This window comes from Canis lupus, chromosome 28 (genome assembly GCF_003254725.2).
Source record: "Canis lupus dingo isolate Sandy chromosome 28, ASM325472v2, whole genome shotgun sequence".
NCBI classification, from domain to species: domain Eukaryota; kingdom Metazoa; phylum Chordata; class Mammalia; order Carnivora; family Canidae; genus Canis; species Canis lupus.
The window spans coordinates 993,887-1,019,919 of record NC_064270.1 but is presented as its reverse complement, the minus strand read 5'-3'; the positions used below and the strand labels follow the sequence as shown (position 1 = coordinate 1,019,919).

The 26,033-nt window shown below is 40.8% G+C and overlaps 1 protein-coding gene across 10 annotated transcripts in view; it reads left to right on the top strand.

The window, feature by feature from the left end:
• VSTM4 (V-set and transmembrane domain containing 4) overlaps positions 1 to 25,578 on the top strand; it is a 109,945-nt gene extending 84,367 nt beyond the window's left edge. For 3 of the 10 annotated variants that reach the window (XR_004810062.2, XM_049103147.1, XM_035707774.2), the window contains one exon: positions 15,776 to 25,578. Coding sequence is in view for 8 of the 10 variants with exons in the window: in XM_049103147.1 (XP_048959104.1) it covers positions 15,776 to 15,811 (36 nt within the window). In the remaining 2 variants the exon portion in view is untranslated. Of the gene's footprint in view, positions 1 to 2,327; positions 2,428 to 13,598; positions 13,725 to 13,923; positions 15,490 to 15,775 lie in introns of those variants that run through there. The other 7 variants (XM_035707772.2, XM_025466330.3, XM_025466329.3 and 4 more) reach the window with 5 other exon arrangements.
• Positions 25,579 to 26,033: the final 455 nt, after the last annotated feature.

Here is a 26,033-nt window from a genome sequence, read left to right as displayed (position 1 = left end):
TGCATTACATATATTAATGCATTTAGTCCTCAAAATATCCCTGTGGTATAGGTACTATTATGCGTCTCACTTTACAGATGAGGAAATTATGCACAGAGAAGCTAAGAAACTTGCCCAAGGTCACACACGTGGCAAATGGCGGTCTTTCTGTCTCTGAGAATCTATGCTCATTTAAGCACCACCATCACTAGCATTGTGTCACGGACACAATATAGTGGTATTTAAACCACTAGACAGACCCTTGAACCCCAGACACCCAATAAGTCAGAGTGTTAAAGATTGCAGCTGATTGGAGGACTGAGTGTTCAAAATTGAAGATTCTCAGAGTGGGCTCCTACATAGAAGGAGATAGCCAAATACTCTCTTTTTCTAAACATAAATATTCTTTTGAATAATATTGCCAGTAAAAGTACTTTTGGAAGGAAGCTGGGAAAACATATGTCTATGGTCCATGGGGAAGAGAAAATGCGTGTCTGTATTAGATCATGGAGCTAATCAACACTATCACTGTGCCACTATGAAAAGTTTCATGTGTCAGAACCCTCCCCAAGGGCTTTATCTATAATCACATTTTAGCTTCCAAACATACATTGGTGAAACCTAGAGACCTCCATCTGTCTGATGACTTGTAAAGCCTTGGGCCTTTTCTGTGCATGGCTTTAGCAGGTTCTATAGCTGGTTACCTCTGTGTATCCTCAGAGCAATTAGCCAGGGGCATGTGACTTACCATCATGTCATATTCATTCTGGGAATGCGCTTTGCTAAACATCTTTTGAATTCTCCAGAGTCAAGAGCATGATGTGAATTTGCTCTGCTCAAGGATTCCAAGTGACTTCATCCAACCCACTGTGCCAAAAACCTGGATACAACTTTGAAATCTTAATCTCCATCCAAAACTTCTCTCCTGAGTTCCAGATCCCTTCTAATTCTTCCAAAGTCATAGGGAACACTGTTTCATTGGCCATCGGTTACTGAATAATCATGTGAAAGCCAGGCATGGGGTAGGAATTTGGGTAGACATAATCCCACAGTCAATAGATGTCTGAAGCAACAGAGGAAGTGAGCATTTTGTGCCTTAGAAAGTACCTGTGCCCCCCTCTGTGATGACCAAGGGTCCTGATTTCTAAACCCTGGCTCAGAGTATTAAAAGGCACCTTTGTCAGCAGTCACAGCTGCATGCTGGATTTGGGATGTGCAACTGAATTCTAGCCCTCACCTCTGAGTGAGGATTCTGGTATCAGTTTTGCTACTGAAGCCAGAGGTCCTAGAGGACCAGTGATTTTACCTCCAAGGAGATGGTGAGTAGATCTGGCATGTGGCTCCAGCACTTACCTTAAAAATTCGCCTGGCCTTTTCCAGTTCTGCATTTTCACACTTAGCTTCCTATTTCTACCTGTTCAGTGGGCATCTCTGATCAAGAGTCTGTTACCAGGGGGCCTGGTGTCTCAGTTGGTTAAGCCTTTGACTCTCAATTTTGGCTCAGGTCATGATCTCAGGGTAGTGGGGTCGAGCCCCTCATTGGGCTGTGCACTCATGTGGAGTCTGCTTGTCTCTCTCCCTCTGCTCTTCCTACTACTCTCACTCTCTCTTTCTCTCAAATAAATAAATAAATAAATAAATAAATAAATAAATAAAATCTTTAAAAAAAAAAAAAAAAAAGTCTTTTGCCTGGCCAAAGCAGAGTATGCCAGTCGGCAGACCTGTGGAACTCAAAATTAAGTCAAGTTCATATCCAAGGCATGTTGATTCTAACAGGTCCAGTAAGAGCCATGACATAGTTTTCTTTCCCGAGTTTGGACCTATGGATACCCATTGAGGGCCCTCTGTCAACTAGAGCTTCACTGATTGCACAGCCTCCACCTCTTTCGTGGCTATAGTCATATGTGTGTGGGCATTGTGAGGGGAAAATTTGTTTTACTAGGTACTCCTCTGTGGAATAAAAATGAGCACTTATCTTGAAGGGGGAAGAGGAAGTCTGCCCTCGATAATATGTAATTCTCTCTTGGGTAAATAGATTCCTGATAGTGCAACTTGGTAGAACTGCAATCACATTTTTAACTCTAAGGTGACGTTAGCATAAACATCCCCATGTCCTAGTTATTGATCTTTTGCTCAGATAACGCTATTACCCAATTGAACTTATGACATTGGAGAACTTGCAGTGGCTGCAATTCCATTTTTCTCTTATTCTTGCAACTTAATTCAGCACGCACCTCCAGCTGTGATAGCTATAAAAAAAAAAAAGGTGGTTTTTGCAGCAGTCTGCATAGAATATTAAATCAACCTCTCTTTCCTTCTGTCTTTCCTTTCTCCCTCTCTCCTGGTAGGAGTGTTACATTTTGGCTTGGATCCTGGAAGCACACCTACCAAATGAAATACTCAGAAACTACCAGTTAGGAGCCTGAAGTGTGGTATGTGCCCAAAGAGGTACACAATTTCTGAATTCCTGGGGTTTGACTTCTCTAGTCTTAGCCATATCAAGTAAACCCTTCCCCATACACTCACTTTCCATACCCTTCCCCATACACTCATTTTCCATAGTGAATACTCTAGAACTGGGGGACCTTAAATGAGAAGCAGGAGGTCCAACCTGGAGGTTATCATCTGCTGTTGAGTGTCTCACCACTGGCGGAACAGAAGGATGGGCCACAGAAGACTTGGCATTTCACTGCATACTGACCTTGTTACACCTAGAGTCCAGAAGTGATAATGCTTTCTGAATCCTTCTGAGGGAAAGTTATGCTCTGTGGGAACTTAATCCGACTCTGGCAGTGGAGTAAAAGTCTAGGATCTAGGAGGTCCTTGAGGACAGTGGAAGCATACAGCTGATGTTTGAACTAAGGTCCAAATTACTCCTATACTCATGCTCTGCAGTCAGCCATGGGATAATGGCCTAAGGGCCAATCTCCTTGCCTCCTCTGAATGAACATTTCCACCAACTGAGAGAAGAGTCTTTCAAAATTCCATTCCAGTCTCTCTTTGATGCCATCGATGTATGTCTATATGTGAACTTCCATCCCTTCTTGCTTATCGAATCCCCTTCCAGGCTAAGGAATGGATTCTCCCTGGCTGGGAGGAAATGTATCAATAGTAAGATTACAGGTACGTAAAACAAAGAGGTTTAGAACAGAAGAGATCCCAAGCAGTGGTAAACACAAATGCCAGGCCCTTACTGGAGAAATAGAGGAACTGACCAAGAATCTCTGTAGGCTGAGAGGGAAACCAAATAGTCCTGTGAAAGAAGAAATAGGGAAGTTGTTGCTCATGTGTTTGGAAAGTTCTAGGGCTTTTGCTAAAGGACCCTGTCAAACCTTCCCAGCCAGGTCCACTTTCCCTCCTTTCCGTTTCTTCTTGCTCCTGCTCGCCAATGAATACAGCAACATCAGACATAAGTGTCTGAGGCCTAGAAATCCTGCTTCTAGGAGTTTCCTTCATGTCTGAGTGCAGTCTGAAGCACTTGCAAGAGTGTGAACAGCCAGTTCGAGATCATTGAAGTTTGCACCCTTGGGTGCCCATAAGTACACTTGTGAATGAGTAGGAATGGGGTCTTGAAGAGCGCCATTTTAAGGGCCAGCAGCTGGCAGGGAACTGACAGAAGTGCTTCTCAATTCATCCTTAGAGACTCCCTTACTGTGCTCCAGTTTTCGAACTGCCGAAGACACTAGGAGTGATTCCTTAGCTTATGCCCAGGACACCTTCAAATGGTCAAGATCACAGTCATCACCAGAAATATGGGTGTGGCCCTGCTGCAGGGTCCTCACCCTGGCTGTACCCTATCAAATCATCCACTTTAACCTTTACATTCTGCTCTTGGTTTCTGGTTTTACTACCAGTTCTATAGTTTTACCAATAATTAATTACTCCAAACAATTTCTCTAAGCTACTTCCCACCCGAACCTTCCACTAAAGCATCAGTGCTGTAAAAAGGCGGCGTGGTGAGAACTGGTGAGGAGTCTGCATTTACCCCCTTTCGTTGGCCATTAGGAATTTATTTCCAGTTAAACAAGCTGGGAAATGTAATTAAGCACATGGTTGATGGTGACAGCCAAGTGTGCATGCCAGAAAAACAATAGGTTCTTTAAAGGTGCCAAGGACCAATATTATGCATCTTCTGTTGGAAACTGTATACACTTCACAATTCAGAGCCTCCTGTGTGCTGCCTCATATCTTCAATCAAATTATTATATCCCAGAAATATGCATAAGGGAAATGATTCTACACATTTTATGGTGGGTTGTTGCTTGTAGCAGTAATTGAAGTACCTTTCCACTTATGAAAGTACTAATTTTATTTATTTTTATTGCTTTTCTAGATGCAATTATTTATTTAGTGTGCTTTGGCTTTATTGAATTATGTTTACTATAGGAACATCATAAAAATGTATGAAAACAACACATCAGCCCAGCCAGCCTGGTGACCTGTATTGAGAAAGCTAGTGTTATTTTTCATATCCAAACATAATGGAATAAGTTAAGAATAAACAGATAATCTACACTAGAAAACAATGCAATTGCAAGGTAATGTAATAAAACACCTGGACAATATGATTTCATAAATCCTGGTTTAAAATTTACATGAGTTGGGTTTTGTGTGCTTATTTGAGGACACATGGCATTTCTAAATGGAATCATTATAATGTGAAATGCAATTAAACTGAAAGGCAAGATGTAAACAGGATTTTTGTTGGCTTGGAATATATGGACAAATAAGAAGCAGTGTAAAGACTTTTGATGTTGAAAGAGAAACAGGAGGCTCTCATCCCTCTAAATGTCCTTTGAAATTTAAAATGGGCTAATTCATGAAGGTCGCTTGGCCATAGCCTCTGATCAGTAGGTACTGGCTATAGGAGTTTAGGTCCTCTCTTTGTCTCTTGCTCCCTGTCTCTATTCTGATGCTCCATTTCAGAAGTAAAAAGGCTTTTTGCTTTAAGCATTCTTTTTAAGAAACTTAAATCGAATACTAATGATTTACTCGTCCTGAATCTTGACAAGATAACCAAAGTGGAAGCACAAAAAAGAAAAAAAATTAAAACAACACAATCAAAGCCAAGAAACAAAAATGAAAAGTATGCTGCCTAAATGAAAGTCATGTGTCTTTAATGACTCTAAAACAGTGGCTGACTTTTATTTTTCTGATTATGACTTAAAATTAATTAATGTGATGTTTAAACACATGTGCCTACTAGAAAATGTAAAAGGTATCAACAAATGTACACACTAAATTGTGGGTCTCCCTTCTGCCATCCAGTTTACATCATGGATACCAGGTGCTTGATTTTCCAAGCAGGCTCCAAGGGCTTTCAAAGCATATAGAATATATACACATGTATTTACACAAATGATGGTAAAACATACAGTAGATGTATGGGTCCATCATTCTTTTTAAAGACTCCACAGTATACCCCATGGTATGAATACACGGTCTCCCACTAATGTTCATTGAAGTGTTTCCAGATTTTTGCTTGTAACAATAAACACCTCCACTAACAATATACAAAAAGACCTGTTTCTTGTGTTTCTTTTGGCAACCATTCTTTTTTAATGTTTGTTGATGTGAAAGACAAAAAGTGACATCTGATTTTAAATTGTCATTCTCTTACTACTGGAGGTCGAATCTCATTTGTATGTGTAAGAGCCTTTGTAACTTACTTTCCTGTGAACTATCTGGTCCTATTCGTTGTACTTTAATTTTCTAATGGGTTATTGGCCATTATCTTTGTTGAATTGTAAGGCCCTTTGATATGAGTTGTAAATCTTTTCATTTTTATCCGTTGTCCTTTGACTTTATTTAGAGAATATTTTTGCCATCTATGGTATGCAGATGTACATATCTTTATATTCATTTACATATTCATTTTGTATCAATCTTGGATTATTCTGTAAAGTACCTTCTGTACACTGAGTTGTTTTTTTTTTTTTACACTGTGAGGTTTTTATGTTTTAGTTTTTTTTTTTTTACCCTGAGTTTTTAATTTAATTTTTTTATTTTTTTATTTTTTAAAAGATTTTATTTATTTATTCATGAGAGACACACAGAGAGAGAGGCAGAGACACAGGCAGAGGGAGAAGCAGGCCCCATGCAGGGAACCTGATGTGGGACTCGATGTGGGACTCGATCTTGGGTCTCCAGAGTCACGCCCGGGGCTGAAGGCGGCGCTAAACCACTGAGCCACTGAGAGTTTTTTAAACAAGTGTCCCCACACATTATTCTAGTACTATGAATTTATTTTCCACATTAAAAATTTTAATTTATCTGGAATTTGGTGTAAAGAATGATGTAGGGATATGATTTTCTTTTTCAAGTGGCTACCCAAGTGTCCTAACAGTATTTATTGAAAAATAGTATTTTATTTTACTATTCTGGGTTAATTTCTGGACTTTCTCATCAGTGTCACTGACAGGTGTATCCCTTTGACAGTACCATTCAAATTCTGTCTTTTAATTTTGTTAATTGTTTCTTTTGCTTTTTAGCTTTTCAGTTTTATGTAGTACCATTTGTTAATTTTTTTCTTTGTTATTTGTGCTTTTGATGTTATTACCAAAAAATATTATTTATAAGACCAATATCAGTGAGCTTCTCCCACATGTTTTCTTCTAGGACTTCTGTGGTTTCAGATATTTTGTTTAAGTCTTTGATACATTTCAAATTATTTTTTTGTGAGTGACGTGAGATAGTGGTCCAATTTCATTATTCTGCATGTGTTTCTCCAAATTTCCCACCACCATTTGTTGAAGAGACTATCCTTTTACTATTGAGTGTTCGTGGCTCCCTTGTCAAATATTAATTGACCGTATATGCTACGGTTTTTCAGTTGTCTAATGTGTCTGTATTTGTGCCAGCACTCTCATGTTTTTAGTACTGTGGCTTTGTACTATAGTTTGAAATCCAGAAGCATAATACCACTGGCTTTGTTATTTTTTTTCTCAGGATTGCTTTGGCTATTTAGGGTCTTTTGTGGTTCCACACGAATTTTGGGATTGTCTCTTTTATTTCTGTGAGGAATGCCTTTGGTATTTTGATGGGGATTATGTTGAATCTGTAGATGGCTTTGGGTAGTATGGACATCTCAGCAATATTAATTATTCCAATCCATGAACATGGGATATCTTTCTCTTTGTTTGTGTCTTCTTCAGTTTCTTTCAGCAAAGTTTTGTGGTTTTCATTGTATAAATCTTTCACTTCATTGGTTAAATTTATTCCTAAGTATCTTTTTGATGCTGTATTGAATGGGTTCATTTTCTTTTTGTTTTTCAGGTGCTTCATCTTTAGTGTAAAGGAGTGCAGTTAATTTCTATATGTTGGGCGATGCCTGGTGTCTCAGCAGTTGGGTGCCTGCCTTCGGCCCAGGGTGTGATCCTGGAGTCCCAGGATTGAGTCCCACACTGGGTTCCCTGCATGGAGCCTGCTTCTCCCTCTGCCTATGCCTCTGTGTGTGTCTCTCATGAATAAATAAATACAATCTTAAAAAAAAAGATTTTATTTTATTTTATTTATTTATTCATGAGAGACAGAGATAGAGAGAGGCAGAGACACAGGCAGAGGGAGAAGCAGGCTCCATGCAGGGAACCCGATGTGGGACTCGATCCCGGGACTCCAGGATCACACCCTGGGCGGAAGGCAGGAACTCAACCGCTGAGACACCCAGGCATCCCCAAATAAATAAAATATTTTAAAAAAAATTTCTATATGTTGGTTTTGTGTCCTACCATGTTACTGGAATAGATTTTTACTAATTCTTTGGGATTTTCTATATATAGGAACCATATCATCAGCAAATAGTAACAGTTTTGCTTCTTCCTTTCTGATTTGAATGCCTTTCATTTCTTTGTCTTGCTTAATTGCTCTATCTAGGACTTCCAATATTATATTGAATAGGAGTGGTGAGAGTGGGCATCCTTGCCTTGTTCCTGATCTCGGAGGGAAACACTTTCAATTTCTCTCCATTAAGTATAATGTTAGCTGTGATTTGTCATATGTGTTGCTTATTATGTTGAAGTATGTTACTTCTATAACTAGTCTTAAAGGTTTTTGTCATGAAAGGATATTGTATTTTGCCAGATGCCTTTTCTGTATCTACTGAGATGATCGTGTAACTTTTTATCTTTCATTTTATTAATGTGGTGGATTACATTTATTGATTTGTGTATGTTGGGCCATCCTTGCATCTCAAGGATAAATCCCACTTGGTCTTGGTGTGTAATCCTTTTAATATGTTCACGAATTCGATTTGCTAACATCGTTTTGAGAATTTTTGCATCTATATTCATCAGGGATATTGGTCTATAATTTTCTTTTCTTGTGGTACCCCTGCCTGGTTTTTGTATCAAAGTGATGATGGCCTCATAGGATGAGTTTGGGAGTGTTTCCTCCTCCTTGATACTTTAAAGGGGTTTGAAGAGGGCTGATATTAATTGTTCTTTACATGTTTGGTAGAATTTTCCCATGAAGCTGTCTGGTCTTGAAGTTTCTTGTATTGGGAGTTTTCTTATTACTGTTTCAATCTCTTTACAGTTAGAACAATGTCTCTTTCGCTTTTCTATTTCCTCCTGATTAAGTCTTCTTAGGTTATGTGTTTCTAAACACTTCTTCTCAATTATTAAATTTGTTGGCATATAATTTTTCATAGTAGTTTCATGATTCTGTGTATTTCTGTAGTATCTGTTCTAAGATCTTCCCTTTCATTTCTAAATTTTATTTGAATTTTCTCTATTTTTCTAACTTGAGATTTGTTGATTTTGTTTATCTTTTCAAAGAACCAGATCTTAGTTTCCCTGATCCTTTCTATTATTTTTCTGTTTTCTAGTTCATTTATTTCCACTCTGATCCTTACTCTTTTCCTCCTTTCTGTTAACTTTGGGCTCAGTTTGTTTTCCTTTTGTAGTTCCTTATGGTGTAAAATTAGGTTGTTTGAGATCTTCCTAATTTCTTAATATATGCACTTATTGTCATAAACATTCCTCTCAGAACTGCTTTTGATATATCTCACAAAAATTGATGTTATATTTTCATTTGTTTTGAGATAATTTTTCATTTCTCTTTTGACTCTTCTTTGATCCCATGGTTGTTTAGAAATGTGTTGTTTAGTTTCCAAATATTTTTAGATCTTCTCACTTTCCTCTTATTGATATCTAGTTTTATACCATGTAGTCCAAGAAGATACTTGTTATGATTTCAGTCTTCTTACTTTTCCTAAGATTAGTTTTGTGGACTGACATAATCTATCCTGGAGAATGTTCCATACACTTGAGAAAATGTGCATTCTGCTGCTATTGGGAGGAATATTCTTTTTTTAAAAGATTTTATTTATTTATTCATGAGAGACACAGAGAGAGAGAGAGAGAGAGGCAGAGACACATGTGGCAGAAGGAGAAGCAGGCTCCATGTAAGGAGCCCGATGCGGGACTCGATCCTGGGACTCCAGGATCACACCTGGACTGAAGGTGACACTAAACCACTGAGCCACCAGGGCTGCCCAGGGTGGATATTCTATATGTGTTGGTTAAATCCATTTGTACTAAAATAGTTGCAATTTCAACATTTCCTTGTTGATTTTCTGTTCAAATGATCTATCCATTGCTGAAAGTGGGGCATTGAAATCCCCCACAATTATTGTATTGTCTATTTCTGCCTTATGATCTTTTATTAATTACTTAACTTCTTTTATTAATGACTTAATATATAATATACCCATATGCTTAAGTAATACTAATTACTTAATATACTTAATATATACTTAATTCATTCCTTAGTTGTTGGAGCATATATATCTACTATTGTTATATCTGCTTGATGTATCAACCCCTTTATTATTATAACCTTTGACTCTGGTTACTCTTTTTGACTTGAAGTCTATTTTGTCTGATACAAGTATAGCTATGCCTAATTTTTCATTTCTGCTTGCTTGGAATACCATCTTACATTTTTTCACTTTAAACCTATGTGTGTCTTTAGAGCTGAAATGAGTCTCTTGTAGGCAGCATACAGTTGGGTCTTATTTTTTTATCTATCCAGGCACTTGTGCCTTTGATTGGTGAGTTCAGTCCATTTACATTTAGGGTGATCATTGATAATCAAATATTTACTACTGCTATTTTATATTTTGCCTCCTGGTTACTTTGTCTCTCCATTGTTTCTTTTTCCTCCTGTTTCTATCTACTTTTGTTAAGTTGGTGGTTTTTCATGTCACTGGCATAGTCTCCTCCCATCCCCATCCCCTTTTTTTAGTTTTGTGTCTATGCTTTAGATATTTGCTTTGTGGTTGCCATGAGGTATACACAAACCATTTCATAGATAAAATAGTCCTTTTCCTGCTGATAGCAGTTTATCTTCATTTGCCTCTAAAGGTTCCATTCTTTTACTCTTCCCCTTTTATATTTTGATGTCACAAATGATCTCTTTGATACTGTGGATTTGTTACCAAGTTGTAATAACTATAGTTATCTTTAATTCTCTTTTCCTTTAATCTTTGTGCTGTAGTTAAGAGGTTAATATATTATTTTAAAGAAGAGCTATTGTATTCTAATTCTATGTATTGCCTAAATCACAGTTTTGTGTACTTTCATCTTGTCATTTCAGCTTGAGGAGCTCCATTTCTTGTAGCGAAGGTCTAGTGGTGATGAACTCTCTCAGCTTTTGTTTGGGAAGACCTTTTTTTCTCCTTAATTTCTGAAAGATAGCTTTACCAGATATTTTTGGCTGATGGTTTTTATCCTTCAGTACTTTGAATATGTCATTCCTCTCCTGGCCTGTGGAGTTTCTGCTGAGAAATCTGCTGATAGCCTAATAGGGGTGCTTTTGTAGGTTACTGTCTTTTTTCCCCTCTTGGCTGTCTTTATAATTCTTTCTTTATTGTTGAATTTGACCATTTTAATATAAAGTGTCTTGGAGAGGATCTTTTCTCATTGAGATAATAAGGTGTTCTATTGGCTTTGTGGTCTTGTATATCCAGTTCCTTCCCCAGGAGTAGGAAGTTCTCAGCTCTTATTTCTTTAAATACGCTCTCTTCCCTTCCCCTCTCTCTTCTTTATGGGATACCCATTATTCTTATGTTGTCTTTTCTATTGGAGTCAAATGACTCCCATAGTTTGTACACTATTTACAAATTTCGGTTCTCTCTTCTTTTCTACCAGAGTCATTTCTATATTTTTGCCCTTGAGCTCACCAATTCTCTCTTCTGCATCATCTGCTGTATTTCCAGTACATTCTAATGCATTCTTTGTCTCATTTATTGAGTTCTTCATCTCCAGGATTTCTGTTTGGTTCTGTTCTAGAATTTGAGTCTCTTGGTAAAGTATTCCTTCTATTAGTTTCATTACTGGTATCACTGCACTGTCTTCCTGAGTTTTCGTATGGCTTGTTGAACTCTTTACCTCAAGTATTTTAAATTATCAGGTAGACTAAAATATTTCATATCTTTGGGTTTGGTTGCCGGAAAATTGTCATTTTATCTTTGTGAGACCAGGTTACTGTGACACTTTTTCACGTTACTGTGATTGTTCATGATGTTTGATGAGAAGTGGTCCTACCACTGCATTTGAAGTAGTGAACACCTTTTCTATGTAGGCAAATTTTGTTTACTTTGATTCTAACAGCTCCACTGGTAGGTAGTTCGGGACCTTCCTTTTGTTTTCCAGAAGATGGCGCTATAGCACAAGTTTTTGGCTCCTGTTAAGGGAGCTGACAGGCTGCTATGCATTTAAAAAAGCAAAAGGTGAGTGCAGAGCAGGGGTGAGTAAGGAAGGTGTGTGCTCACTCAGTGCTTAGGGCTTTGGGTGTGCCCACTGCTTCATAGGGGGATCCTGAGGTAGGGATAGTCCTTTTGCCTTCTGGGGCAGACAGCAGGAGACACTTTAGTCAATCCCTTTCCCTCTCCCCCATCACTGTGGTCTTCCTTCCGGCTGTAAGGCACATAGCCCGCCCACTTGCACTTACTGCCTTCACCCTTCACCTTCTCTGCCAGAAAGGTGGTGCAGGCTGGTTGCTGGACCACCCACACCTTCTCTGCCATCACTGTCCATGCCACCACTGGCTCTACCACCACCACCCTCCCTCTGCAGCCTCCTCTGCAGTCCATTCCACCTACCTTCAGGTGCACAGATGGACAGATCTCTCAGGTGTCCTGGTCTGCTATACAGAGGTACTTTTCTTTTTGGTTATGGATGTCCAATTAGTTGTACATCGAAGGGGAGAGATAAAAGGAATGACTTCTGCTGCCATGATGCTGATGTCACTCCATAGTAATCCACCAGTTATTCTTTATTTTAATAATGTTTATTAATCATGGCAGGAAAATATATGCCTATGCTTCTTTCATTTAAAAGTTATTTTTAACAAAAATGTTTCTTTTTAATTTTATTAAATGCCTTTCCAGCATCTATAGAGATGACCATATTGTTGTTTGCATCTATTGCTCTAATGGATTGTATTGGTTTATTTTTCTAATATTGAACCATCTTTGCATTCCTGGAACAGTATTATCTGCCCTTTTATTTTTTTTTTATTTTTTATTTTTTTTTATTTATTTATGATAGTCACACAGAGAGAGAGAGAGAGGCAGAGAGACATAGGCAGAGGGAGAAGCAGGCTCCATGCACCGGGAGCCCGATGTGGGATTCGATCCCGGGTCTCCAGGATCGCGTCCTGGGCCAAAGGCAGGCGCTAAACCGCTGCGCCACCCAGGGTTCCCTTATCTGCCCTTTTAATGTGTTGCCTCATGCTGAGTAAATCTGACTTAAATTTACATTAATAAATGAGATTGCTTTAAAACATGTGAAGTTTTTCTTTTAATGTTCTGAATCAGTTTTATTACCTGGAATTACCTTTTCCTTAAAGGAATTTCTCATAGAAATTTTCCTATAAAGCTGCCTGGCCTCGTGTTATAATTCTAGTGTTGTTCTGCTTTGTGATTGATAGAATCTGCTTTAATTTGATTGATATTTCTTTTTATTTTTTCCCATTTATTTTGTTCTTTTCTAACTTCTTTAATTGGATGCTTGATTTATTTAATTCCTAATATTAATATAAAAATTTAAGATTATGATTTTTCTGTGAGTACTACATTCTTTGGGTTCTGGCAAGTAATATTTTCTTTTTCATCATTATCAAGATATTCCAGAACTTTAGTTTTATAAGGTTAAGTCATTCAAGAAAATGTCTAGATGGTACCATTCTAATTTTGTTATTAATTTCTAGAGTATTGTGTTTCTGTCTCTTTTATGTATTTATTTTTTGTTTCCTTTTAATCAGAAACTGTTAGTGGGATGCCTGGGTGGCTCAGTCGGTTAAGCATCTGACTCTTGATTTCTGCTCAGGTCATGATCTCAGGGTCATGAGATGAAGCCCCATGTTGGGCTCTGCACTCAGTGGAGAGTCTGCTTAAGATTCTCTCCCTCTATCCTCCTCTTGTGCACACTCTGTCTCTGTTTGTTAACATTATTTTCAGAATTAAAGTTTACTTTGTAGCTTAATGTTTAGTCATTTTTTATTAGTGTTCTATGTCAATTTAAGAATAAATCATGATGTCTCTTTTCAGGGCATAATGTTCTTTTTTTAAGTTTTTGTTTTTTGTTTTTTGTTTTTTTTTTTTAAATTCATGAGAGACACAGAGAAAGAGGCAGACACAGGTGGAGGGAGAAGCAGGCACCCTGCAGGAGAGACTCGATCCCAGGACCCTGGGATCACGACCGGAGAGCCAAAGGCAGATGCTCAACCACTGAGCCACCCAGGTGCCCCCATAATATTCTTTATAAGACAGTGAGATGTATATAATTATGACTTTTAGGTTTTATATATCCTTGGGGAAATTTTGTCCGTTGTTTGTGTTTGGAACCCCAGAATGCAGTAAAAATGCACACTTGATGAATGTATGATGTAGAACTCCCTGTGGTCAACTAGAGTTGTGTTGTGTTGTGTTTTGTCTTCTAGCCAAAGATTGCTGAGGAGAACCTGACCTATGCTGAGCTGGAGCTGGTCAAACCCCCCCGGGCTGCCAAAGGCCTCCCCACCAGCACCGTCTATGCCCAGATCCTCTTTGAGGAGAACAAGATGTAACATGGCATCCTCTTCCGTGGTCGTCTTCTGTGGTCCTCTTTCATGGTCCTATTTATACCTGCCATCCTAGTTATTTATGATACTATGGAAACAACATCCTTATTTTTGTGCCTTCTGTGTGGCAGAGAGCCCCTTTCCAACAGTGTTCCAGGTATCTTCAAAGAAAGGTATGAGGCACTAGGTACTAGGCTCCTCTCTGTAAAAGAGTAGGGGCTGCAGCCCTTGGACAAATCTCCCAGGACAAGATTTTTCTGGGTCTGAGCCCTGAGCAGTGTGGACTCTGATTCTGAGAGCACCCAACGAGATTTTTCTGCTGAGCCAAACCCCTTCATTTTTCTTCTCTTTTCTGGTTTTAATCTTTTTAAAATCTTATTTTAATCTTCTACTCTTCCTGCATTTGTGATATCAAGCTCAGAGTATATAGCTAGAGGAAATGCCATTATAGGCCACAGTGTGAGATGATAGATAGATACTAATTGGTTTTCAGATAACATTTCTAAGGGCATCTAAAGCAGAGAAAACTGCTTATTCCAAATGGTCACTCAAGATAGCATCTCTTGTTTTAAATAGATGCACTGACCCTGCTGATTTAAGGGCAGAGGCAGATTGTGGGAAACTTTGATGTCTGAGCTAACACTCCACTGTCTCTAAATACCCCAGTGCCCATTTCCCCATCTGTGTTCACCCAAGGCTGAAGGACAAGCAGCAGGTAGCACACCATTCTAAAGGACTTCCACCTCTCCATCAGGGTGGACTTGTATTGGCATAGAAATTTATATTCTCCAAAAAATTCTTATGGAGTTAGCCATCCATTGACACACTGGAGGAAGTAAGACTTTTGGAAGTGTGCCAAGGTTACCAGCCTAATTGGATGTCCACTCGTGTGAGCAAAGGTTTTTGCCTGGTTCCCCTGGGATAGGAGAGTAGGAAGTGGAAGCTGAGCTGGGAAAATGTGTTTTAAAGACCCTACTGTTGTAAAGTGCCTCTCCTGACTCAGCTTCACATTTCTAATGTGTTTGGATTGGGGTCAGGCAGGGGGATACAGGCAAATAAATCTGTGTGGAAGTTGCTCTGTGTGGACTGATACAACATCCAGGATCTCACTGAAGATGGAGACATTCTAGAAAAGAAACATCTTGTCAACTGTCTCGTTCAAGACACCTTTTGTGTGGGTGTGCTCTGGGTGGTTCTTTACTGCATGCCACAGAAATTATTTGGCTTTGTAATGGATCATGTATATATGGTAAATCATATGTTTTAAACATAGCCTTGAGTGTGACTTGTGCCCCTCTGTATAGCTATGTGAACTTGGTCAAGTTTCTTATTCTCTAATTATCTCAGATTCATGTTTATCTTAAGGTGACTTAACCTCTCATAGAATTCTTGTAATGGGACAACAAATACTGTGAGATTCTGGATCCTATAAATTGCTTTACACTACACTGTGTTAACATTCATGCATCAGCTGGCATACATCTTCAAAATGGAAATTTCTTTACAATTAAGGCTCTCATTATGATAGCTTCAAAAAGTAAATATTTGTCCAAGAACTTAGCTATACAGTAACATTCCCAAAGATAACTTACCAATACCTCTTGTGGTTTATTGGACAGGGTCCAAATTGGGAGCAGGCAGATTTTCTAGAAGCAGAAATAGCTTGGCTTTACAAAGAGAAGGTCATTTTCTCTGGCCTATACTTGCATCTCATTCCCTTCCTGTCTGCCAGGTTTCAAAGACGGTGAATAAACCACATGGCTTTTGAGGAAGAAGTACCACTTGGAAGAATTCACTGGAACTTCCCAGAGCATCCATCAGGAGAGGAAAATATGTTGTTGGCTCATATCATAATTATCATAAGCAGCATATCCCATTTTATCATGGCAATATTCTAGCAAAATGTGGTCCTGTGGTGTTTTGAAAAAGGAGGGTGATTTCTTCATTTGCACAAGGAACCATATGGGCTAGTGGGGTCCCTGGGGTACCAGGTGGGGGTGAAGGGTGGGACATGTGAAGAGAAGATTGTGGGGGCAGCCAAGAGGGTAGGGGAGCCCCCAAGCTTCTGCAGAACCGAACTGAGCTTCAATAACCCTCAAACTCAGGGAGCTTAGGGCCATCCTATATGGAAATAAACACGTGCCACTAAGAAGACCCAGGCTTTGTAGAGCTGGTAGCTACAGGTTAGCCTAATAGGTCTTTGTTTCAGATTCAACTCAGACTTTTCCCTCCAACATTCTGGTCATAACTGCACAGATCCACACTGTGCTGTGTGACCTAGGGACCAGCTGAACACTGAGTATAAGGAGCCTACCAGACCATCACGTCCTACTGAAAATGCTTCCCAAGGGAATCTTGGAAGGTACTTTCGACATCCAAGCAGAGATCATCCCACCATTGTCTCTAGAAGCAAACTATCCAAGTTCTGCTCATAACTGGAAGCAATGGATAATCTGTCCCTGGTGCTTCCTTGGGGTGGTAAATTTTTTTTTTAATTTTATTTTTTTAATAATAAATTTATTTTTTATTGGTGTTCAATTTGCCAACATACAGAATAACATCTAGTGCTCATCCCATCAAGTGCCCCCCTCAGTGCCCACCACCCAGTCACCCCCACCCCCTGCCCTCCTCTCCTTCCACCACCCCTAGTTCGTTTCCCAGAGTTAGAAGTCTCCATGTTCTGTCTCCCTTTCTGATATTTCCTACCCATTTCTTCTCCCTTCCCTTCTATTCCCTTTCACTATTATTTATATTTGGGGTGGTAAATCTTGACATTATTGTCATAGTAAACCTAAGAGGCGGATCTATTCATTTGTGGCCTATCAAAAAAAAAAAAAAAATCACTAACCATGACTTGCCTTAACATTTCTAAAGGTAAGTAAGGGAAAAACCTATCATTCAAATGGAAATTAGGAAAAGCTCTTCAAGTTGCTTTTACTCTCAGGCCTGTATTGAAACGACTATACTTAAGCAGTTTACAAAAGGGACAATGACTTGCGTATTTAAAAGAAGCCAAAACAGGTAAGAGCCCATTGTTCATAGATGCTGTCAGATTTGTTGGTGAATTTTGACCTAGGCCAGCATGTCATGGAACATGACAGGAAGCAGGGCAAGTAAAAAAGCCCTGAACTAAATAAAGCAGGTGTGGTGCCAGGGAAAAGGGTTGGGATTTCTTTGGGATCACATCTTCGTTAAAGCATTATGATTTTGTTAGCTCACAGGGCAAGTCAGAAAAAGCTAGCCCCCTAACCCCACCCCTCCTAATGTTTGCTGGAGTGAAAGTGACATAGGGCACTTGATATTTTTTAGTGCATAGTCATCTGGGTCACCCCACACATCAATAAGCCCAAAACACTCACTTGGGATAAGAACACTAAACGGATTGATGCTTTTAGGGACTATTCATGCCCTTGTTCATCACTCAGCCTCTGGTATGCATGACTATGACCTAGGCTGGGCCAAGAATTGGGCTCATGCTCCAAGGCCACAAAAAAAAAAAAAAAAAAAAAATGGTCCAAAGCATGCAAGACACCTAGTCTGGGCTGATCAGAATCCTTGGGAGAAACAAACCATCTTTCCCTTGGGCAGCGAAGCTAGGATGCCACGTATCAGATCTGCCTCCAGCCATGTCTCTGGCAAGTAGAGAAGCCTTGAAGGAGGAAGGAGACTTTGAGAGAGAAGTAGGGAGGAAAATGTTCTGGATGTACAGAATCCTAGCTCCCAGGCCCTAGAATCCCCTGGACTTTTCTTTCCTTCAGATCAATTCACTACCCCATTTTCCTACCTTCTAAACCCTAGTTTGGGTCAAGCTCATCAGGTTGCAATGGAGAGAACTCTGACTAATATGGAATGCATCAAAGTTGCTTCCCAGCTCAGGAAGCAAAAGAGTGACAACTGAGTGTCACTACCCAAGGAATCTGCTTATATTATATCTCATGATGTACTTGTAGCCACGAGCTTCTGCTGTGCTCTCTCTGCACCTTCTCACTGAGTGGGCCTTCTCAGTGCCCTAACAGCACTCTTCTTGAAGGAGAGGGATTGTCAGGCTTCAGGACTGCTATTCTTCTGATGGAGGGTCTACTGGCCTGGAGTAGGGACACCAGCAGGCCTAGAGTAGTACTAAGCAGCACTGGGGACAGGGTGGGGAAGGGCCCAGAGTGGAAATTCAAATGAGCCATGTCATAGGGATACAGGAGGAAGACTTTTTGTGTGGCTGTGAAGTTTAGGGTGGCTTCTTTATAGAACATGATGTCTCTCAGTATCTATGTATTTCTTGGGGACAGGGTGGGACCCAGCCCTGTGTCATTCTTAGTCCATTACAAGGTGAGGTGGCCACATGGTGGGGAGGTTGACTCCATCACATCCCACTCTCCACATAACACAAAAGCTATGCACTGGGAAGAACACAAAGTAGACATTCATGGTCTAGAGGAAGGGCCTGCCTTCAGCATGGACAGATTGAATGTGAGCTACAGTGGAGTGTCCAAATGGGTAAGATAGACTAGTGCTCCCTAAACTTCAACAGATCACCTACGGGATCTTGTTAAGCTATGGATAGTGGTTCAGGAAGTCGAGGTGGGGCCCGGGAGTCTGTGTTTCTGACGAGCTCCCAAGGAGTGCCCATGCTTCTGAATCTGGACCACACTTGGAGTGGCATCGATGTAAACTGTTGGGAAATGTGGATCTGGAAGCCCTGGAGGGTTGGGGGCTGTCCTCAGAGTATAGGTCATAGTTGAAGCCTGATAGCAAAATCCCCAGGGAGAGGCAACCCAGTGAGGAGGGAAGGTGCCCCAGCCACAGTGATGGGGAGCACACTGCTGGCAGCTCCAGGAGCAGGTGAACAAGTGATTAGAGGAGTGGGAGGGGGCTGGAGAAAGCCAGGTCTGTGAGTTTCTCAAAGAAGGAAGTGGTTAGCAGTGTGCACCCTACAGAAGTCAAACAGAGGTTGAGCCTTTGTCCATTCTGAATTAATTGTACATTTTGCATTTTTCAAAATGATTTTCTTTTTTTTTTTGCTGGGGAAAACAATTCCCAAAGTGCACAAGGCTAACAGACTTTGGTATTTCCCCCCCAGAGAAGTGTCTTTCCATAGGGTGGCGATAGGGGGAAGATTCTTTCTTTATTAATTTTTTTATTAGAGTTCAATGGGCCAACATATAGCATAACACCAAGTGCTCATCCTGCCAAGTGCCCCCCTCATTGCCAATCACCCCACCCCAACCCCCCACCCACTTCCCCTTCCACTACCCCTTGTTCATTTCCCAGAGTTAGGTGTCCCTCATGTTTTGTCACCCTGAACTGATATTTTCATTCATTTTCTCTCCTTTCCCTTTCACTAATTTTTATATTCCCCAAATGAATGAGACCATATAATGTTTGTCCTCCTCCGATTGACTTACTTCACTCAGCGTAATACCCGCCAGTTCCATCCACGTGGAAGCAAATGGTGGGTATTTGTCATTTCTAATGGCTGAGTAATATTCCATTGTATACATAGACCACATCTTCTTTATCCATTCATCTTTCGATGGACACCGAGGCTCCTTCCACAGTTTGGCTATTGTGGACATTGCTGCTAGAAACATCGGGGTGCAGGTGTCTCGCGTTTCACTGCATCTGTATCATTGGGGTAAATCCCCAGTAGTGCAGTTGCTGGGTCGTAGGGAAGATCTATTTTTAACTCTCAGGAACCTCCACACAGTTTTCCAGAGTGGTTGCACCAGTTCACATTCCCACCAACAGTGCAGGAGGGTTCCCCTTTCTCCACATCTTCTCCAACATTTGTGGTTTCCTGCCTTGTTAATTTTCCCCATTCTCGCTGGTGTGAGGTGGTATCTCATTGTCGTTTTGATTTGTATTTCCCTGATGGCCAGTGATGCAGAGCATTTTCTCATGTGCTTATTGGCCATGTCTATGTCTTCTTTGGTGAAATTTCTGTTCATGTCTTTTGCCCATTTCATGATTGGATTGTTTGTTTCTTTGCTGTTGAGTTTAATAAGTTCTTTACAGATCTTGGATACTAGACCTTTATTTCTTGGGTCATTTGCAAATATCTTCTCCCATTCTGTAGGTTGTCTTTTAGTTTTTTGACTCTTTCTTTAGCTGTGCAGAAGCTTTTTATCTTGATGAAGTCCCAATATCATTGTTGCTTTTGTTTCTTTTGCCTTCATGGATGTATCTTGCAAGAAGTTGCTGTGGCCAAGTTCAAAAAGGGTGTTGCCTGTGTTCTCTAGGATTTTGATGGAATCTTGTCTCACATTTAGATCTTTCATGAATTTTGAGTTTATCTTGTGTAAGATGTAAGAGAATGGTCTAGTTTCATTCTTCTGCATGTGGATGTCCAATTTTCCCAGCACCATTTATTGAAGAGACTGTCTTTCTTCCAGTGGATAGTCTTTCCTGCTATGTCGAATATTAGTTGACCATAAAGTTGAGGGTCCACTTCTGGATTCTGTATTTTGTTCCATTGATCTATGTGTCTGTTTCTGTGCCAGTACCACACTGTCTTGATGACCACAGCTTTGTAGGACAACCTGAAATCTGGCATTGTGAGGCCCCCAGCTATGGTTTTCTTTTTTAATATTCCCCTGGCTATTCGGGGTCTTTTCTGATTCCACACAAATCTTAAGATGATTTGTTCCAACTCTCTGAAGAAAGTCCATGGCATTTTGATAGGGATTGCATTAAATGTATAAATTGTCCTGGGTAGAATTGGCATTTTCACAATATTAATTCTTTCAATCCATGAGCATGGAATATTTTTCCATCTCTTTGTGTCTTCCTCAATTTCTTTCAGAAGAGCTCTATAGTTTTTAGGGTATAGATCCTTTACCTCTTTGGTTAGGTTTATTCCTAGGTATCTTATGCTTTTGGGTGCAATTGTAAATGGGATTGATCCTTAATTTCTCTTTCTTCAGTCTCATTGTTAGTGTATAGAAATGCCATTGATTTCTGGGCATTGATTTTGTATCCTGCCACGCTGCCAAATTGCTGTATGAATTCTAGCAATCTTGGGGTGGAGACTTTTGGGTTTTCTATGTAGAGTATTATGTCATCGGCGAAGAGGGAGAGTTTGACTTCTTCTTTGCCAATTTGAATGCCTTTAGTGTCTTTTTGTTGTCTGATTGCTGAGGCTAGGACTTCCAGTACTATGTTGAATAGCAGTGGTGAGAGTGGACATCCCTGTCTTGTTCCTGATCTTAGGGGAAAGGCTCCCAGTGCTTCCCCATTGAGAATGATATTTGCTGTGGACTTTTCGTAGATGGCTTTTAAGATGTTGAGGAATGTTCCCTCTATCCCTACACTCTGAAGAGTTTTGATCAGGAATGGATGCTGTATTTTGTCAAATGCTTTCTCTGCATCTATTGAGAGGATCATATGGTTCTTGGTTTTTCTCTTGCTGATATGATGAATCACATTGATTGTTTTACGGGTGTTGAACCAGCCTCGTGTCCCAGGGATAAATCCTACTTGGTCATGGTGAATAATTTTCTTAATGTACTGTTGGATCCTATTGGCCAGTATCTTGAGAATTTTTGCATCCATGTTCATCAGGGATATTGGTCTGTAATTCTCCTTTTTGGTTGGGTCTTTGTCTGGTTTTGGAATTAAGGTGATGCTGGCCTCATAGAACGAATTTGGAAGTACTCCATCTCTTTCTATCTTTCCAAACAGCTTTAGGAGAATAGGTATGGTTTCTTCTTTAAATGTTTGATAGAATTCCCCTGGGAAGCCATCTGGCCCTGGACTCTTGTGTCTTGGGAGGTTTTTGATGACTGCTTCAATTTCCTCCCTGGTTACTGGCCTGTTCAGGTTTTCTATTTCTTCCTGTTCCAGTTTTGGTAGTTTGTGGCTTTCCAGGAATGCGTCGATTTCTTCTAGATTGCCTAATTTATTGGCGTATAGCTGTTCATAATATGTTTTTAAAATCGTTTGTATTTCCTTGGTGTTGGTAATGATCTCTCCTTTCTCATTCATGATTTTATCAATTTGAGTCTTCTCTCTCTTCTTTTTAATAAGGTTGGCTAATGGTTTATCTATCTTATTAATTCTTTCAAAGAACCAACTCCTGGTTCTGTTGATCTGTTCCACTGTTCTTCTGGTCTCGATTTCGTTGAGTTCAGCTTGAATTTTAATTAACTCTCTTTTTCTGATGGGCGTTGGGTCCATCTGCTTTTTTTTCTCTAGCTCCTTTAGGTGTAAGGTTAGCTTTTGTATTTGAGTTCTTTCCAGTTTTTGAATGGATGCTTGTATTGAGATGTATTTCCCCCTTAGGACTGCTTTTGCTGCATCCCAAAGATTTTGAACGGTTGTATCTTCATTCTCATTAGTTTCCATGAATCTTTTTAATTCTTCCCTAATTTCCTGGTTGACCCTTTCATCTTTTAGCAGGATGGTCCTTAACCTCCACGTGTTTGAAATCCTTCCAAAATTCTTCTTGTGATTTAGTTCTAGTTTCAAAGCATTATGGTCTGAAAATATGCAGGAGACGATCCCAATCTTTTGGTATCGGTTCAGACCCAATTTGTGACCCAGTATGTGGTGTATTCTGGAGAAAGTTCCATGTGCACTTGAGAAGAATGTGTATTCAGTTGCATTTGGATGTAAAGTTCTATAAATGTCTGTGAAATCCATCTGGTCCAGTGTATCATTTAAAGCTCTGGTTTCTTTGGAGATGTTGTGCTTAGAAGACCTATCGAGGGTAGAAAGAGCTAGATTGAAGTCACCAAGTATAAGTGTATTATTATCTAAGTATTTCTTCACTTTGGTTACTAATTGGTTTAAATATTTGGCAGCTCCCACATTCGGGGCATATATATTGAGGATTGTTAAGTCCTCTTGTTGGATAGATCCTTTAAGTATGAGATAGTGTCCCTCTTCATCTCTCACTACAGTCTTCGGGGTAAATTTTAGTTTATCTGATATAAGGATGGCTACCCCTGCTTTCTTTTGTGGACCATTTGAATGGCAAATGGTTCTCCAACCTTTTATTTTCAGGTTGTAGGTGTCCTTCTGTCTAAAATGAGTCTCTTGTAGACAGCAAATAGATGGGTCCTGCTTTTTTATCCAGTCTGAAACCCTGCGCCTTTTGATGGGGTCATTAAGCCCATTCACATTCAGAGTTACTATTGAAAGATATGAATTTAGTGTCATCATTCAGTCCCTGAATACCTATTCAGTCCCTGTTTTTGTGGATTGTTTCCTTGGACTTCCTCTTTCTTTTACTGGGTCCGCCTTAATATTTCTTGCAGAGCTGGTTTGGAGGTCACATATTCTTTCAGTTTCTGCCTATCTTGAAAGCTCTTTATCTCTCCTTTTCTGAATGAGAGCCTTGCTGGATCTTGGCTGCATGTTCTTCTCATTTAGGACCCTGAATATATCCTGCCAGCCCTTTCTGGCCTGCCAGGTCTCTGTGGAGAGGTTTGCTGTTATCCTAATGCTTCTCCCATAAAGGTTAGGGATTTCTTGTCTCTTGCCGCTTTAAGGATCTTCTCTTTATCTTTGGAATTTGCAAGCTTGACTATTATATGTCGAGGTGTTGAGTGGTTTGTTTTTTATCTTAGGGGGGGGATCTGTCTATCTCCTGGATCTGAATGCCTGTTTCCCTTCCCAAGTTAGGAAAGTTCTCAGCTATGATTTGTTCAAATACACTTTCTGGTCCTCTATCCCTTTTGGTGCCCTCTGGAACCCCAATTAAATGTAGATTTTTCGTCTGAGGCTGTCATTTGTTTCCCTTAAGCTGTTCTCATGATCTTTTGTTTTTCTCTTTTTTCCTCAGTTTCTCTTCTTGCCATCAACTTGTGTTCTATGTCACTCACTCATTCTTCTACCTTGTTAACCCTCATTGTTAGGACCTCCAGTTTGGATTGCATCTCATTTAATTCATTTTTAATTTCAGTCTAATTAGATCTAAATTCTGCAGTCATGAAGTCTCTTGAATTCTTTATGCTTTTTTCTAGGCCACCAGTAGCTTTATAATTGTGCTTCTGAATTGGCTTTCTGACATTCAAATGTAATCCAAATTTTGTAACTCTGTGGGAGAGAGTACTGTTTCTTATTCTTTCTTTTGTGGTGAGTTTTTCGTTCTAATCATTTTGCTCAGTGCAGAGTGACTGAAAACCAGTTGTATTGGAAAAAGGAGAAAAAGAAAAAAAAAAGTGGGGGGGAGGAGGGAGGGATAAACAGAAAACAAAAAACAAGGGTGGGGGAGTATCCTCTGGTTCTATATACTGTAAGTCCCTTGACTTCCCCTGGAGCTTTCCAGCTTGCTTGGTCAAGAACTGGCTCTTCCCCTGTCCTTCCAGCTGGTCTTCTGCGGGAGGGGCCTGCTGTGCCGATTCTCAGGTGTGTGCACCTGGGGGAGCTGCCCCGCCCCCTGCCAGGCGCACGGTTCAGGGGGAGCTGTTTATCCTGTGAGGCCCCTGCTCAGTCCCAGGCACAGGGTGACACCAGGGGAACAACCACAGTGGCGGCAGCCAGCTCTCCAGCCCTGGAGTCAGCTCCTGCAGTAACCACCGCAGCTCCCAGTCCGTAGGCGCCTGGATGCCCCGGGGCGGGGGGCGCTGATCTGCACAGCCCGTGGCCGCCCGCGGCAGGAGCGTCCTTGCTGTCCTGGGTCTTCCCGGCCTCCGCCTGTCCCCGGGGGGAGCGCCGGATCTTTGGCTGTGTCCCCGGCGCCCTGGGCTCCGGGCCTGCGCCGCTGGAATGGCACTTCCGGGCCGCGCAGCTCCCCCGCCCTCGGGAGCCACCACCAGAGCCGCCGCGGGAGCTGCTCCCGGGCCCGCCAGGCAGGTGCCCCAGCCCTTCAGGGAGCTCGGCCCGCGGTGTGCGGCGCCTCTCCCCGAGCTCCCTGCGAGGCCTTTCCATCCGGGAAGGTCGGTGCAGCTCCTGCTTCTCCAGGGCTGGGCTTTCCTGTCCTGGGGACACTCGCTCCGGCCTCAGCCCGGCTCCTCGCGGGGCCCCTCCCCCTTGGACACTTACTTACTTATATTTATGTATGTATGTATGTATTTCCATCTTCCTACTTTGTTAGAAGGGCAAACTCTTCTCTCTGTAGCATTCCATCTGTTCTCTCTTTATTTTATTTTATTTTTTTTTTTTATTTATTTTTGATAGTCACACAGAGAGAGAGGGAGAGAGAGGCAGAGACACAGGCAGAGGGAGAAGCAGGCTCCATGCACCGGGAACCCGATGTGGGACTCGATCCCGGGTCTCCAGGATCGCGCCCTGGGCCAAAGGCAGGCGCCAAACCGCTGCGCCACCCAGGGATCCCCTGTTCTCTCTTTAAATCTCAAGTCGAATTCATAGGTTTTCAGGATGATTTGAAAGTCATCTAGGTAAGTTGGTGGGGACAGGTGATTTGGGGACCCTAGTCCTCTGCCATCTTGCCCCGCCTCGGGGGAAGATTCTTAATTAATGCATACAGTGGGGTGTGAGGGGGGGCCACTGTAGTGTTCTGCTCCTTCTGTTGTCATTGATAAAAGATGACTTGGTGTCTACTTTCTAATAAACACAGCTCGATTAGCTTCACAGCAATTAATGTCTGACTGTTAAATGTTAATGTACAGGGCCCTATAGTTTTAAATAGAATTAGAGATGTTTACAGCTTTGGTTAAATGCACCTTGTTCTTCCATATTAAACTTTATTACAAGTGTCCTCCATCAGCAAACAGGAGAAAAACTCATTAGCAGCTGGTATGTGGGGGCCATGGCTACGGCAGGCAGGACCAGCATTCCATTTTCCTTTTATTAAAGTTTTCTAGCTGCCTGGTGGGTATGATTTATCTCTATGTATGAGTCCAATTAGGACCTCAGACTTCTGAGTCTGTGGGAGGATCTTAGAGAATCCATGAACACCCAAGAATTTTTTTTTTCACCCAAGTATTTTTATACAGGAGTTTGTGTTGCATGTGTGAGGGCCTAATACCCTCTTCAGTTTTTTAAAGGAGTCTACGCTCCACCTAAGATGGGATCTTTAGAGACTCTTTGTC